This window comes from Mauremys mutica, chromosome 9 (assembly GCF_020497125.1).
Source record: "Mauremys mutica isolate MM-2020 ecotype Southern chromosome 9, ASM2049712v1, whole genome shotgun sequence".
Lineage (NCBI taxonomy): Eukaryota > Metazoa > Chordata > Testudines > Geoemydidae > Mauremys > Mauremys mutica.
Genome location: NC_059080.1, coordinates 51,607,399 through 51,624,987, shown reverse-complemented (window position 1 = coordinate 51,624,987; position 17,589 = coordinate 51,607,399). Strand labels below are relative to the sequence as shown.

Below are 17,589 nucleotides of genomic sequence, written 5' to 3'. Positions count from 1 at the left end.
CAATCCCTAAGGGATCTGAAGCAAAAAAAAAATCTGTCTGGGGATTGGTCCTGCTTTGAGCAGGGGGTTGGACTAGATAACCTCCTAAGGTCCCTTCCAACCCTGATATTCTATAGTAATCTGAGCTGAGATACTGAAGGGTATAAATTCTGACACACTTCCTGGGTAGCACCGTACTGGTCAAGTTGTGCCAGTGAAATCAAGCAGCTACTTGTGGAGTAAGTCACTACTCACTGTGCATAACAGTGGTAGAACCTGGTCCTTAGTGCATTTCACAGGGATATAAGTAAGACTACTGAAATCAAATTAAGAAAGGGAATTTAGGCCAAATATCAGGAAAGCCTTTTATTTAATTATCAGAGGGGTAGCCGTGTTAGTCTGGATCTGTAAAAGCAGCAAAGAGTCCTGTGGCACCTTATAGACTAACAGACATATTGGAGCATGAGCTTTCGTGGGTGAATACTCACTTCGTCAGATGCATGCTCCAAAACGTCTGTTAGTCTATAAGGTGACACAGGACTCTTTGCTGCTTTTATTTAATTGTTAGCTATTATAGCATGAGGTTGCAAATTAGACTGCCATGGGAAATGATAACAAGCCCAACTCATACTGGACAGACCACAAAAAAACGTACTGCACCCATATCAGAACTGAATGGGCCTGATTCTCCTTTCCCTTATATAGATGTCAGTCTAGAGTAACCCTACCGAAATCATTAGACTTGCACCAGTGTAAAACTGGTGGGAAATTAGCATCAACCCCAAAGATTCTGTCTCCTTTTCTCCCCACTCCTGTCACCTTCTTCCATCATCTCTTCCTCCCTCTTTTTCCTCTTTCCAACCTTCATCCTCTCCCCATTTTCCTTAATAGAGTTGGTTAAAATGCTTTTGGAGGCTTCCAATTCATTTTTTATTAAAGTTCATCTCTTGCTTCCAGTTGCTGGAGCTAGCATGCACCATCACACACAAAAAGCGTGGCTGGAATGGCACTTCCCCTGGTCAGAGCAGGACTATAAAAGTAGCTCACTCTGCACAGAAACATACAGGCTGACATCTGCCAATGCACATTACACCAGACCCAAATGCATAAACAAGAGGAAGATGTAAAGTTAAAAACCTGATCAGAGTTCAAGCATCTCAGGCTGTTTCACATGGGTTGGCACACTTCCATGACAAATTTGCCATAAGAATAACTTCTTTCAGCACTATTTTGGCGTAGAACCTGCCATTGTGCTTTATTAGTAGTCATATTTCAGTAGCACCTAGAGGCTCCACTGGGCTAGGGGCTATATAAACACATAATGAGAGACCTTCCATTCTCAAATCTGCCTGCTGCAGGGTTCTTAGGCTTTCCGCCAAAGCATGTAGTACCAGCCACTGTCAAAAACAGGGTTCTGGACTAGATGGATTTGGGTTGGCTCCAATCTGGCAATTTCTATGGCCCTAAATTCAAAGACCTCACAGTCTAAATGCACAATGGGTGGGATGGCAAACAGGCCACAGAAAGGTAAAGAGACTTGCCTAAGGTCAGACAGAATTTCAGTGGAAGCTCTGGGATTAGAACTGAGGACATCCACTGCATCCACCCCACGGGCTCATGTTACTCTGTGAATGCAGCAAGCATTTAAAAATGGGGTATCTGTCTGCTCCCCAGAATCACTTTGGAAGTTTCTAATACTAAGTTCGTTTTCTCTCTCTCTCTCTCTCTCTCTCTCTCTCTCTCTCTCTCTCTCTCTCTCTCTCGTCCCAGGGAATCTTATTTTGAATTTCACAAGAGGGTCTCCTTGAACTTCTTTGAAAATAATTTGGAAGGCTCCCAAGTTATAATTAGATCATCATCCATCGTGGCAGGCTCTGATATAAGAGCCGCCAAATCAGATTATGACATGTAAATTGAATAACCTTCTGTGGATCACCTTACTCAATCAGAACTTTGAAGAAGCAAATACAGAACACCTGCTTTAAGTGCAAGATGCAGATTTAAAACTCTGATCAGAATGGCAAGTCTTTAAATGATAAATTAATCACATATAACCCAAATACAAAGAAATGAAGGTGGGTGAGGAGGGGGAAGTACAAAGAGTTAGAATTTGTTTGGCAGTGTTTGAAAATCTATTATGGGGTTTGGAAATCCATTTCTCAAGTTGGAAACCTATTGAATTTTTTAAAGTTAAATTCAATGTTTAAAAATAATGACTTCTAAATGAACATATTGTGGTTCAAATTTATTAGCAGCTTTTCTAGATCAGAGGAAAGAGATGTAAGAAATGCAAATGTGTACACCCTAGTTGTAAATCAGCAACAATGATCATGGTAATTCACTAAAAAATGCTGTAAATGAAGCCTGAGTATTTATTCTGCTCCAGATTCCCTGCCTCTACCAGCTGGAATATTCCTGCAGCATCCCAATCAGTAGGAGACACCAGGTTCTCTTCCAAATCATCATGTCCAGATTACCCCAAGGTCTCTTGGGAAGTCTATTTGTATGCACCTTGTAATAGTGGGGTCTGGGCAGCTTTTGTAACAACACATATGCAAAAAGAATTCCTATGAACCCTTAGTTTAAACTATTTGCACCCACAGAGAAATATTAAATATCTTGGATGGGATTTTCCAAAGTGTTTGTGTTGGCCTAACTCGGCTCCCACTGAAGCTAATGGGAGTTAGGGAGAAGCCATTCCACATGTTCTCAGAAAATAAGGACTCTGACATTTACTTTTATGCCATTCTGGTTCTCTCCACCTTCTCTTCACTTGGAAGGGTCTGCGGTCTAGGAGATAGGGCACTGTGTTGGGAGTCAGGAGACCTAACCTCTGCCACTGACCAGCTGGTTGGTCTTAGGCATCTTACTTCACCTCTCTGTACCTCAGTTACTCCATCTGTAGAAGGGGATAATGAGATGTACCCTCCTTTATAGAGTGTGCTAAGATCTCTGGATGAAAATTGCTGCCTACAAGGTAAGCATTATTATTTGTGGCAGAATAAACCTCTCACTATGCTACATCAGTAACCACCAGTTACTAAACTACCTTGAATTGTGAGGTCACCAAATCCTTTGTGCTCCTAGACTGGATATCAATAAACGTGATTCCTCTCTCAATGAGCACAAAGCCAAAAAGAAAAATCAGGAAGTACAACACAGATCTCGAGTCATTGCCCACAGAGAGAGAGTGGAGATCTTCAAAGTGCAAAAAAAACCACCAACAATTTTCTTGGGGGGAAAATGAATACATTAAAACTCCCCAAAGCTGACAGGCTTAGAAATAATGATCTGAGTTTGCTCTTATTTAAAAACCGGCTTCCTGCTGCTTTCACTGCAATCCCCGCTTTGACTTTCAGCAACATTTACAATTAAATATACATAAGTGCTTTCAAAGAGCCGTTAATTTGAAGGTCATTAACAGTGTAAAATATATTTCCTTTATTTATAAAAAGCCACATAATAATGCTATTAATCTGTCCTCTCTCCCTATTTCTAATGCTGTTATTGTCTCTAATATGAGAGCGATTGACTTTACCTTGGCTTCCAGCTACACTGCAACCCATTTTAATTACTGCTATCAGAAAGCAGTCTAACACTCATGTGCCTTGACTTTCCACAGATGGCATTTTATAAAGAGAGTGATGAATTCCAGAGGAAAAGGAAACATGTGAGTTTGACTTTGTTGGGCACCAACGAAATAGAGTCATACTTCAGGGCCAGGAGGGACCAACATAATAATCTAGGCTGAGCATCACAGCACAGGCAAGAGAATGTCACCCAGTGTTTTCTCCATGAAGCCCATGTCCTGTGCCATGTTTTGTAGAAGGACATCCAGTCTTGCGTCAAAGATCCCCATGATGCAAGAGCATCTTCCACTCCAGAGGCTGCAGGTTTTGGACGATACAGTCTCAAGAATGAGTGTGGTGTAGTGCGTTTCTCCACACACACCAGCTCCTTCCCCAACCCCCATACCCCCGCTCTTGTCTCTGTCACAGCAATCCGAGCCTTCCACACCTCCAACTGCTTCTTGAGCGGGCAGCGAGGGCTTTATACTGCTCAGTGGAATTGTAAACAGCCATTTAACAAACACCATACCATCTGTCCACAGCTGTAAGAGAGATTTAAGCACCTCTCCAAGCCACTCACAGCAAGTTTTACGCCCCTACTCCCACCCCAATCACAAAGCTATCAGCTTGGGGACCCCAGGAAGCCTTCAGTCACTTCATATCCTAGGCCCCAGCCTCTCATGGCCTACCTCCCTCAGCTCTGCCCCCTCTCCCCTCCCCACAGCTGTTTGCTTTACGAGATAAATTACTTGAAGTACAGCCTGTCAGCAGTCTCCTAGCAAATCCACTACATGCAAAAAAAAAAAAAAAAAAAAAGATGATGACTAGGCTGAGATTTTGTGGTTGCCATAGAAATGTAGAAATGAAACTGACAATTGAAAAGCATTTCATAGAGTAAAAGGACATGATTTGAGAGTGCGAGAGAACAAGATAGATTCAGTCAAAGAAAATAAAGAGTGAGGCAAGATAGACAAATAGATTGATAAGTAGATAGACATAAGAAATAAACAGGGAGTGAGAAAGATAGACTCACTGCCAGAAAAACGCCAGCCTGTGAAATGGACAGACTTGGCGGCATGGAGAATAGAGAGGGAAAGGAATTAAACAGTGATGCACTCAGACAGCAAGACTCAGAATTAGGGATGTAATACGTGCTGGGCTTAACAAGTCACAAGTAGGAAGGGAGAATTCATAGGGAGGGCCTGGATGGGACTGGTCTGCTGCCTAAACCTGGTTCCCAGCCCTAGGGTCCAGGCCAACCTCCGCAGTTCTATGCCCCCCTCCATCTTTCCAGGTACCACCCTCCCTCCACTTCCATCTCTCCAAGTCCGTTCCTGAAGTCAGTGGGAGCTGCAATGGGTGATAAGCACCTCTCGGGGCTTGTAGTGGGACATATAAAAAAATATGATGGCAGAACTGCCAAAGTCATGTGCGCTTGAGTGAAAATGGCAGTACACTGGTGCCCTCTTACAATGCCATGCTGCCCTCTTGCAAAGCTGCCTGGCCTCACAAGAGAGAACAAAAAAGACATTGATTGTTAAACTGGCTGTCAAAAAGCACATCCCTCAGTGTTACTGGAGGCATCTGCCATTTTAAAAGAAATTGTTTGGGATGGCAAGGGCCATAATCAAATGTCGCATCTGGGCAAAGAGAGACCAAGACGGACTGAAGAGACAGCTTGGCAGATTTGTAGTGAGCCTGGTGACAAACAACTCAGAATTCATTTGAGCTAGGTACAGACACATCCAACTTCAGATCTTCCTCTGCCTGTGAGAAGAGACAATGTTGCCTGTTGCCATTTCCAAGGGTGCCAAGTGGGCAGAGGCCTCCCTTCAGAGGCATCAGAACTGGAAGAAGAAAAGATCATAAGCCAGATTGTGGCACCCACTCTGGCTGCAACCCCTGCCCTGGAATGAAGCAGGAGAGGTGCTATCTCTTAGCTGGCAGAAAGAAGAGATGTCAATAATCTGCCTTGGCGTGACTCCGGGAAAGCCCTGATGGCTGAACAAAGTGCAAAAGCAGCAGCATGAAGGGGCCAGCAAAAGGATCCAACAAAAATCAGGGCAATTTGGTTCTGACCGATACATTTATCTTCTCCTACACTAGAATCCACAGGTCCAGGAAAGAAATGGATGAGTTGCAATGCCCACCTGGCAGTCCCACAGGCTACCTGGCTGCAGGCTTTCACACCCAACGCTCTCCTTGTAAAAGGCTCAGCGCTGCACCACAGCTTCTGAAGACTCCATAACCTCCTTGACAAAAGAGATGCCTTGGACAATCTGAGTGCAGGATAGGGTTGCCAATCCTCCTGGATTGTCCTGGAGTCTCCAGGAAATTAGAATTAATCTCTAATTAAAGATTATGTCAGGTGAAACCTCCAGGAACATGTCCAACCAAAACTGGCAACCCTAGTGCAAGGACGAAACATCCTTCCTTAAAATCGGACAAATACACAGGCAGGAACAAAACTGTCCTACTCCCACACACCAGAATGCACTGGGTCAGAGCAGACACCGCTGGGTCCTTACAAAGCCACAAAGGAGAGCAGAATAACTTGAAGAAATAGAGGAACTGTGAAAGGGAGGAATCTGGAGGGCCCACCCCCCTTTGTTTCCTACAGCCAGGAGAAGGGAGGCTGGCCATGCTGGAGGCTTCCCACACCATGGGCTCTAGCAGCCTCCCTGAGGCAGGGTTTGGAGCTGGCAGTAGCAGATTTCAAGCAAGCCGGGAAAGCCAGTCCCTCCACTCCCCAGAGCAGAGCTGTTGCTTGGCTGTGTCAAAGCAGATGGATGCATTACTCCTTTGCTGCTGGGGCAAGTGAGAGGCCTTGTGGGACATTATTGCTGATGGGCGGTGTGATGGGGCCTGTGCACCCTGCCCTGATGGGGAAGGGGCAAGAATGGCCGGTCTGGGTGGTGGGAAGGAGGCCTTTAAAAAGGAGGAAGCTGCTGTCTGCAAAGCAGAAAGGACTTCGGAGCTGGAACTAGCTGGAGGGGCTCCTGCAGCAGCAGCGGGAACTTCCTTATTGGAGACCACCAACCCTATGGGGCATGTAGTGAACTCCCAGCTGAGCCTGATTTAGCTCCCCGGCCAGAAGGACTCTTGTAAAACCACTCTGCAAGCACCCCCAAAGTGAGAGGGTATCGCTGGCTATTTCTCTTTTGGGTTGGCTCCAAGAAAGGTTTATTTTCAGACACACTGGAATGTTTGTTTCCCTTTTCGGTCCCCACTGGGAAGGAAATATAAGGCAGCCCAGAAAGGGCAGAGCCCACTAAAAGGACTAAGAGATGGGGACCAGAGTTGGGTCCACCCAGTATTAACTGTGGCTCCAGCCAGGTGGGAGAAACATCTAAGAGGGATTGTTTACAGGCAGGCCTTAGCTGTTCTTCCCATCCTCCCTGGGTCCTCTGTTGCCAGAGGAGGGCATGGAAAGGAGCAGGTGGGCTGAAAAGCTGCAGGCATTGCAGCGAGGACAGGCTGAGACTGTTCAGTGAGGAGACTATGCTTTCCAAAGGGAGCAGCACTGAGCTGCCTTCGGCAGGTAGAGGGAAAACACAGGGAGCCATGGTTCAGCTTTGTGCCCATTTCAGACACCATGAGTGCAAAATGGACATGGCTACCCAGAAGCTGCTTTTCCAGAAACAGGGCCTTAGAATAGAGCCCTGGAAATCTGGAGGTCACTCTTCCAGCTGGCCAAACCCGTTCAGAAATGCAAGTCTGAAGCATTGGTGTTTGAATTTCACAGGAGAAAACTCCTTGTATCTCACATGGTGGTGACATTCCATTTCTTGTGAACCTGGTCGAGCTGTTGGTTAAGACAATGGGGGAGAAAGACCCTTTGAGACAGAAAACTGGGAGGAAGAATAAGGAAATGAAATGTGGGGATGATGTTATAATCTTAAATTCTTCATAGAAGGGAGTGGCCAAAGATTTTATTATGTGATCAGTCAACAGTCATGCTGGCTCAACTCAAGAGGTAGGAGAATTCTCAATTAACATTCTCTCGTCCACATCCAACTGGCCCTAACTGGGTTTTATTCCTGAAAGTACAGCCTGCCCAAGTCAATACTGCTGGGGAAGTCAGCACAGTGCCCAGCCAGATAATCTTGGAGGTCATGTCTTTTGAAGGTGATGCTTCTAGAAATAATTTAAAATCACACAATAGTCCTCCTTGCACAGCTGGTCAATCTTATCTTTGCAAAGGTCCCTCGGGGACATTGCTACTCACATCCTCAAGTCACCTTTAACCTTTGATCTCTATGTAATGCATCATGTGGGGCCTGCTCTTTGAAAAACAGACAATTGACAGAAGAAGGGCAGGTCACACTTCACTTGTAGAGACAGCTTCAGATTAATGCAGAGGGATGGGAAGAATGTAGTTATGATTTCACTTACATAGCCAGAAATGTAGCTCCACATCTATTGCCATGCACCTAGATACCTTATGTTTAGAAAACCAATAACAACATCCCAATCTTTAAGGCCTACAGCAAACCTGCCCTTTCACTTCTTTCCATAAGATCTCCACTTCTTTAACATTAAGCTAAAGCAAACCTTGTACAAAGCCTTGACCCAATAGGCAGGTATTACATTGTGCCTGGCAGCTCATTAAACTCAGCCTCCTGGAAGGAGCTACTTCCAGGGACGTGGGCCCTGCACTGAAAACGCTCTGCTACCTGTGGTGGAGAGTGTAACCTTCGTGGTCAATGGTGACAGCAACTCTGGAGAGCCGAACTCTTGCAATGAGAAACCAGGGGAAGGAATAAAGCCCCTCACACTGGAGTTTGCACAACCCATTGTAGGACTTTTTTTCTTGAGAGTGGGAGTGAGAGTGGGGGTGTCTGAGAGAGAGACACACACACACAGGAGTTTAAGGGAAATGTTCCACAAGACTTGCAAACAGGGGCTATTACATTTTATTCATCTTTAGAGCTGGACATAAATGCTAATTATTTCTTGCTGGAAAGTATTGGGGGGCAGGGAATCCTGTGGAAATTTTAGGAGGGAGGAGTCAGGGAAGCCAGAAATTTTGGGAGCGAAGGGTCTTTTTTTTTCAGTTTTCTATTGAAAAGTCAGAAAATTTCTATCACCACTAAAACTTTTCATTACAATTTCCAACTATATAAACAAATGTTTTGAAGGAAGAATTTCAACCAGCCCCACTCATTTTACCATAAATCCCCTAACCATTCATTTCTAGAAAGCAGCTTTAAAATACGCATAGGTGCAACATTTTGAGTCATTTGCCATGGAACCCACTGACATTATTTAGGTCTGGGAAGACTCCTGCTTTGGTGCTTCTCTCTCACTAAGATGAGGGACCAAAGCCACCCAAGAAAACCTAGAGAAAGATTCTGGGCAATCATTGATCACTCTGTTGATGGGATGGTGGGCTATTAGAAGGATATTTTATCCCTGGCTGCTGAGGTAACTTTACCCTCACAGGCCACCAAGTCTTAAAGACGACTTGCAGCAGACTAATCAAGAGGGAGATGCTTAAAGAGCTGCTGGTAGAAGTCCCAATCTGAGAATTTTAAAATACTTATGCTCTGACATGGAGGTGTCATTGAGTCCCCCATAGCATCTGCAAAGTCACAAAACAACAGAACTGCTTCAGGTGGTGGATAGCCCGATTAATCCCAGCTGCCTCCACTTAGAAATGTAGTCCAGTTTTTCACTTTTGTGAGGAGTTTGCTTGTTCCACTGCAGTACAAATGGCTGGAATTCAGACAGCATTTGCAGCATCTGTCAGTTTAGGTCAATGTCCTGAGTGCACCAGCACAGAGACTCCCGTTTGAGGTTTAGCCAGTGTTGCTCAAGTTCTGGAAATGGTGGGGGTGCTTCCGGCCACTGCCTGTGTATCAGAGCCATGTCTCTGCTGGCTGGTAAAGACTGGTGATGACACAGTAGCAATGGTCAATGCTGAGGGTAGGATCCCAGGTGTTCCCAAGGAGGCCTCTACTTGAGTTATCATCTTGCTAATGACCACCAGACCACCTGTAGCAAATCTCCAGTATTTGAGGGTAAGACTATGGAGAAGGTGGTCGTGAATATTTGCAGTCTTCAGATCTCTTTGACCCTGGTCATTCTTGGTTTAGACCTCGGTGTATGAGAGAAACTGTACTGCTTTTGTTGGTGGATGATCTCCCCCTGAATAAAGATAAAGACAATGTATCCATGTGAATTTTATTACACCTCTCAGTGGCTTTTCGTACAGCTGCTCATGAGAGGTTGTTGACTGGATGAAGGTTCTTAGCAGAAGAAGAATCATTTTGTAGCAGTTTTGAACTTTTTAATACAGAAGAACCTTGAAGATAATGATGAGCAGCTGTTTGTCCACCCTAACTGTCTCTCATACTGAGTATAGCCGGGCCCTGCTCTGTCCCCACTACTGTCCACTGTGTGTACGAGGCCACCAGGAGGGTTAAGAGGAAGTCCTGGTCCACAGCATCTGCAGTATTCCATTATAGCTGATGCTTTTGGTGCAGTGAAATGATGACCCAGTCTTTGCAGAAGATTGGGATTTGGATGAGGACTTGATGACTGAAGGTCAGTCCAGAAAAAGACAGAGATAATATTAGTTGGGTTTGGGGCAGCATCCAGAAGAATTGGCAAGAATTATATCAGCACCAATAATTGGTGGCATGCAGCCATTACTCCACAATCACATTTGTGACTTAGAGGTCTCATTAGACTCAAGGCTACTTCTGGATGCTCTAGTAGCAGCTTTGCCTAGGAGCAGGTTTACTATTTGTCCTTGCAAGGTGAGTGGACACTTTTTGTTCAGATGTGGCCCTTGCTGTGCTGATCCATACCTCTCACCTCGGGATTCAAATACTGAAATGTACTGTCCTGGGTGGGGGATGTACCTTGAGGCCACTCAGAAGATAAAACTCATCCAGAATGTGACAGCACTTGTATGAGGTGGAGCTTTTAGTTGGGAGCACATAGGTGCATTGTGGGCTGCTGGGTGGAGTTTAGGTTGTTGGTTTTGCCCTTTAGAGGCCTAAGTGGTTTGGAAGCTGGTTGCCTCTTTCATGATGCTGCTGCACAACAGCTGACATCAGCGGATGTGCTCAAGCAGCAGATCCCTCCATATGGAAGAGAGGAAGGCATTCTCTGAAAGATCCCCTCAACTGGGACATGCTCCCTGCCTTGAACCTGCTGGGGTCAGATTTGTTCACTTTCTGGACACACCACAAAGCTTGCCTTTCTTCTCAGGCTTCTTGGGAGAGGATGGGGGAGAACTGGGTGGGGTTAATTACTGGTATGGTATCATGGTATGTAGTTTTGGAAGCAGGTCTGATCAGGATTGTGGAGGAAGTTGCAGTGGGTTTAAACAGTCTCCTGTGACTTTCTCAATACTGTAAATTCCCAGCCTTGGAAAAGGGCACCCAGAGCATCAGATGGGTGCTTCTATTAGCTGCTCTTATACAAAGCTATATAAATATAGCATTGTTCTCAGCTGAAATATCCCACTCTCCACAAATGGCAGAACTGAAGCTCCTTGTGACCAGATATGCTTATTTCCCACACTTCCATCTGCAATTCAACACTTTCCTGTTGTGGAAATCAGGAACACTAACCATGCCTACTCTCTGGTCTACGCAAGTTGGAAGAGACAGAGGGGACCAGGGTCTGTTCCATGGGAAAAAGGAGAGAATAAAACTCTAAATCATCATATCTAGCACTTTTCATTAGTCTGTCTCAAAGTGCTTTACAAAGTAGGTCAGTGTCATTATTCCCATTGTTCAGATGGGGAAACTGAGGCATGGAGGGGGGAAGTGACATGTCTAAGGTCACCCGGCAGGCCAGTGGCAGAGCCAGGAATAGCACCCGTGTCTCCTGAGTCCCAATACAGAGCTCTATCCACTAGGCCAGAGAGTTAAATTAAACAATAGGATGATGGTTAATGGATCCTGGGAAAGAAACGTAGCTAACAAATCTTTACATCTGGGAATCTATGGTACCAGTGCAAGCCGCTGGGTGCACAGCACTTTGGAAAATGACTTACATTTATGTAGATGAATGTAGGAGTCTCAGTTAGGAGATATTTTGGAAGAGCTTGACCCTTGTTCTCCTTTATGTTTTTATAGCTTTTAGCACACTGCCAGTGCTCAGTGAGTGGTCAAGACCAGTAACACAGGTTTTGCTTGCAGTGACAGAGAATATGAGAGGTGGGGAGGGGAACAAAGGTAATTTGTCACTGGAAATAATCAGGTAGAGTTAAACAGCATGGCTTCCTAGAACAACTAAATTACTTAGGAATCAGAAGGGTCAATTTTATTCTCAGCCAGAGGGGTACAGAGCCCATGGACTTCAATGGGCAGAATTGGACCCATTGATTTCACATTAAGAAGGGTTGTAGCTCAGTTCTGTTCTTGCACTACATATAAACCACAGAGACTAGGCAAAGTAAGGCTAGAGGGACAACTTCCTATCCGGAGCATTCCCACCCCATATAATAAGCAGCAGCAAGGTAGTCATAAATGTAGGTTTTTTTATTTGGTCAGTTTCACTGTCATGCTGCTTTATACCTTTAGTTTTCTTCTAATAAAAGAGAAATAATAAAAACACAAAGGATCCCTTACCAACTGTGAACAGAAATGTAGTGACACAGTGTATTAGTATGCAGAATGCATATTTCATATGCATGTTGTATTTGGTGTGACAACATGCTTGAATACAGATTTCGGTGGTGAGTATTCCAAACGGTATTAATGCTTGGCTATCAGACAGGCCTTGTAACAGTCCCTTCTGCTGTCAGACAAGGGGAGTTTTTCTTTGCCTGTTTCTCTGGGGAAACTCTACGAGTTGAAACAAGATCATTTTTGCATTTGTTAGTATCTATTCCTCATTCGAGCTTTGTGACACTTTCCTAACTCAAGCAAAAACTGCCGATGTAAAGAATATCCAGGTGCCAGGGTCCACTTTCCACTGAAATCTGCTGGGAAGCCTATAACTCCTTCGTCTTTGCCCTTGCACATTGGGTATCCTGTTCTTCCCTCTCCACAACTCTTTAGGAAGTGATAGATGTCAGCTCTCCCATCTCACAACTCTGAGCAGCCACAGCCCTCCCAATCCAGGAAGGGGTGTCCTTGGATATTGGAAGCTACCCATCTTGCAAGAATAGGGTAGTAACTAAAGAGAACTCCCACTACTCGTGCATTCAGCTCTGGAGGAAAGGGACAAACCAGAAGGCCAGGTGTCCTAATGATAGTGCAAATACTTCTGAAGTGTCTCTAGGTCCCATCACCCAGCGTGCTGGTGTGAACAGGAAGGTACTTGTCACACTGTTTCAGGATGCTAGGCAGCCAACCTTATGCCCCACAGAAAACCTTTCCAGGGGTTGGGGGTGCAGTGGTCACAGGAGATGGCCCATCTGAAACTGCAACGTGGGGAAAGAAGACATCTGGTGCCCCTGAAAGAGCACAGAGGAGAGGTACAGGCCACCAGGCAGAATTACTTTTGCTTAGAATATATGTCCAGTGATAGAACTACCTTTATGCCACCTCCAATATTACACCCAGACTGAAGATCAGCTCCAGTGGTGTTTGGCTGTATAAGTGCATCTATGCAGTAAATGGGAGAGAGTAGAGCTGTACAATTTCCAGAAATTTTGAAGGTAGGGAACAAACACATTTGTTTCTGCTTTTTTTCCTCCAGAAAAACTAAACAAAAACAGAAATTTGTGGAAAACTGAAATATCTGCAGTAGTTACGTGCTTATCAAAATGAAACTTTATTTGCTTCTTTAAGAATGAGAAATGTAATGTGTATAATTTAGTTAGCACATAAAAAGTACTGTTGGTATATTTATGAACTAAGTATAAATTCTTTAGTTTTGATTCAGAGAATAATGATGAATACACCTAGTATTAGGGAGGGAACTGCAACTGCACGCTAAGGTACTTAGGTGTATTTTTTGCCTATTGTTGAAAATAGAAAACATGAATACTATTATAAACATAATGGGAGGTTATATCCTTTGGGCTCAGACATAGTACGTATCTAGACCTGACCTGTCATCATCATGCAGGAACAGAAGAAACTCATGTTTCTAGAGAAAAAGCTTGGAAAATGAATGTCCCTATAATGTAATTAACAGAGCAGAATATTAAGGACCAACAGTAAATTCAGCTATATATCAAACATTCTGGTGGCGGAGTTACTATACTCTTTAACAGTGCATTATCATTATCTATACAGTAAGTGCTGTAATTGTGGACAAACCTAGCCATCCTATGAACCAGTATAACTTAAACAGTTACTAATGTATTCTTGGAAATGCTAGCACAGCTCAAGTTTTTCCTTCTTTCCTTCTTCTTTCACTATTCATTCTGAGAGAAAATATTTCATATAATAGTTTCTTTTAAATGTTTCCCCAAATTGTTAATTTTTCCATACTGGGTCTCAGAAAAAAATGGAAAAAAATCTGTTTTTTCCAAAAGTTTCTGTTTTTTCTCCAGACCATCACATCTCTGCATGGTCACAATGATGGATGCGAGCTAGTGAGCCACCAAATCATAGATGTGAGATACTGAGCCACTGAAATTCCTTAAGCAGATGAATCTTAGGCACTCATATGCCAGGCTTGGCAGCAACTCAGCTAATTCTGGTCAGAAGCTAGGCAGGCTCCTTCAGCCAACTGATCAGACCTCTGTGTTTGGAAGAGTGGGCCATGAAATCTATTCCCTATGCCATGAATACACTTTGTTGACAACTGTGATTTCTGTAAGAATGTGATGATGGAGCACGATAACTCACACAGAATGAGCTAAGTAAAGTCCTTACTAAGAGTTCATTCTTTTTATAAACTCTTCACATATTCCAGAGAGAGGCTAGACTGTCCACTCTTGCAACGTTTTATGTAAACACTGACATACTTCTAGTAATTTTAACTAGACAGATCAAATTAGCAAAGAGACTGACAAATGAACAACAAATCAAACACCAGAAAACATTCAGTGGAAGATGCCTCAGTGAAGTGAGCAAAGAGATACAATAGGGAAGGATGGATGGACACAGAGGCACGAAAACATATGGACCTACCTCTGAAGCCATGAAACCTAAGTCAGTAATTTAATAGCAAAATCTTTAGGTCCACACGATGGAAAAAAAAGTTCTCCATAGCCATCTTTTGCAGATCACAGAGATGCTGGAGGACTAACCAGTCTATTTTCCAGAGTGTCTCTCTCCGTCTTCTTTTCCTGTTGCCTCTGCAGTCAACAATCCCGTAACAAACACTATGCATCTCATAATAATCCCATATGAAACCCGTGCAGTATCCAACCTGACTGTTCCTTTGCTTCTTCCTCCAAGTTTGCAAAAACATTGAGAGTTGGGTTTGCTTTATTTTTCTCTTATTTCTCATTAAACATTCCAGGTGCAATTGATCCAGACAGAAAGCAAAGCCAGTCACTGGTCCCTTCCCCAACACCACCAGTGCCACTGGAGGTTATGAATTTACCGTCCATTCCACTTGGGTTGGTTTGTTTTCTCTGTTATGGAGAAGCAGTGAATCCACAGTAAGTTGACAAAGTACACATACAAATGTGCAAGCACGCACATGGGAACACCTTTTTCTTTTTCCATTATGTTTTTTTTCCTTTTTGCAAAAAAATGCAAGCAAAAGAAAAACAAGGTTTTCTATTGAAGGTACATCTCTTCTTCAATATGAAGACATTAACTGGATTTATTTGGATCCCCCATGCAGTGGTCAGTGAAGTCCTTTGGTACTTGACAGAACAATATCTTGATATTACAGTAGGTAGCTGTGGATACTTTTGAAGACACTTCCACATAGATCATGAGTAGAAAGGGAATAGGGTGTGGGAGAGAGGGTCAGGGAGGGGAGCAAAAGAAGAAAAGAAAAGGAATGTCGTTGTGAAGATGGTTTCTCTGGGTTGGAAACTCAATTCTTGCACCTCTCCCCACCCCACTGGCCCCTTGTTTCTCATCAGTTTTGACTACTGCTCACTGGTGGTAGGATTGGAGTCTATTTTTTTCCCCAACACACATTGGTTTGTCTTCATTGTCTTTTAAATATATGATTTGTACATATTTATATTTATTTATATGCTGTTTCCCCTGGCATTGGTAAGTGTGCTTCTGTTAGTGAGAAACGGAAGCTGCCGGTTAGAAACGAGTCCCATGTGTTCTTTGTCTGCAGCTGCTACAGTTCTCAGATGACAATTCAACCCTTCCACATTTTTCACTGCTTTGTCAGTCTGTTCCTCCCATTCCACCTCTGACCCTTCATTGCTTCCCCTCCCTTTCCCATCCCCATAAAATGAGAGACGTCATGCCATCGAGGTTGGAGACTGACTCATCTGTACTCTCATAGACTGGACACTGTTCAGAATCTTCTTCTGGTGTCCGGCCAAAGTCACCCCTATTCTTAGGAGATCTCTGTAAAAAAACAACAGGTAGTTCAGTTTAGATGTCTTAATTTTACACTCTTTAATATGTTTCAGGGTATTTGTCCCAGAGACACCTTATTTTGTTCTTTAGTGTCACTGATGAGATAGGAGAGAAAAGCAAAATAAAAGGTGTCCCGTCTCTAAATCTAAAGCAGTGGACCTGTATTTGCAGGCTCATAAGCAATCATGTATTGGACAGACCAAAAATCAACCTGAATATTTGCCTCAAACTCAAACCAAACCTATCTGAAGTTCAAAAAAGTTGGCTGATTTGAGGTTATTTATTTTTTCCATTTCCTGGTGTGTTTTTTTCCTGGAAGAGAAAGTAGTAAACTACCACAAGAAAGGCAATTCTCATATTACTTCTGACCCTGTCTCGACCAAGAAGCATTGACAATCTCAAGAGAAAGTCAGTCTTTTGGAGTCAGATCTTCCTCCCACAGAAGTCAATGGAAGTCTTTCCAATGACTTCAGTGGGAGCTGACTAAGAGTTTAGGTGAGTACACTGTATGCGCCACTTACTCTGAGGTCATCTGGGCAACAAGCTGGAGGGAGGTGAAGCCAGCAGTCAGGAAGTTGTCTCTGTACTGGCTCATTTTAATGGCGCTTAACCAATCTTCTACTGAGGTAAAGGCAGTGAAATCTGGGATGGAGCGGTCTAACAGAGGCTGAGAAGGCCTGAAACACAACAGAAAGGAGCCTAGGTCAAGCTGGACTGGAAACACAAGCCAACAGATGCTGTAGATCAAAAACAAGGGTGAAACCAGCCAGCTAGAAACAGGGTCATGCTGGGTTGCCAGCACTTTACCTTGTGAATAATCAGTGAAGCATTGCCAGTCTATGACTGAGAAGTACATTTATTTTGTGCTTATTAAAAATACACCTATCCCAGTCCCCCCACCCCCAAATGTAAATAAAGTCCATCTATTTTGGATTGCTGCCAAAAATCTTAAATCCCTCCAACATTTCCTGAACTCTCAGTCCTCCACCATACCCTCCCACACCTCTTGCCGCTACCCCCAAAATACCTGGGAAGACAGAGAGACCTTGAATCTGAGCTGAAAGGCACTGCAGATAGTGTCCTACTTACTGTGGCTATTGGATTGTAGAACATGTGCAGGATGGGTGGACTGCTAACAACATAACTCTTTCTAAGTGTGGTCTGGACAGGTCCTTTGCAGATGGTTTGGAAGGCCAAGGTCTTTATATGGAGTTAAAAGTGGTCCTGGAGATGGTAACTTGTGACAGAGGCAGGATTTGTGAAGGTTTGTGGCACATCGGCACAAACGTCTGTTTTCATGAGGTAATGGAACACAGCCTTTTCAGCAAGGAGGCAGAAGTGTACCTGGGAACGCTGAGTCACTATACCGTCCTATCCTATCCTATCCTATCCTATCCTATCCATACTGCCCCTGCATACTGCAAACTCAGTGTTCACTAACATCTGCACAGCCATTTGATTCTACCATGGCTATTTGATTCTATCTTGCTCATGTCTTTTATTATTCACTGTTCAGGATTATTTTCATGCACAGATATTATATATCTGAAAGTTTGGAGAATTCCTTGTACACCACCACTATTTGCATGGGTATTTGGTGCATGGGTACTATTCATTAT

General features: G+C 43.8%; 1 protein-coding gene across 5 annotated transcripts in view; it reads right to left on the bottom strand.

Annotated features, from left to right (window-relative positions):
* The window catches only part of EPHB1 (EPH receptor B1), a 353,412-nt gene that overhangs the window by 11,574 nt on the left and 324,249 nt on the right, over positions 1-17,589 (bottom strand). For 4 of the 5 annotated variants that reach the window (XR_006582168.1, XR_006582169.1, XR_006582170.1 and 1 more), the window contains exons 15-16: positions 16,492-16,647; positions 14,600-15,958 (exon numbers count right to left, since the gene is read on the bottom strand). Coding sequence is in view for 1 of the 5 variants with exons in the window: in XM_045030054.1 (XP_044885989.1) it covers positions 15,850-15,958; positions 16,492-16,647 (265 nt within the window). In the remaining 4 variants the exon portion in view is untranslated. Of the gene's footprint in view, positions 1-12,061; positions 15,959-16,491; positions 16,648-17,589 lie in introns of those variants that run through there. The other variant, XM_045030054.1, reaches the window with a different exon arrangement.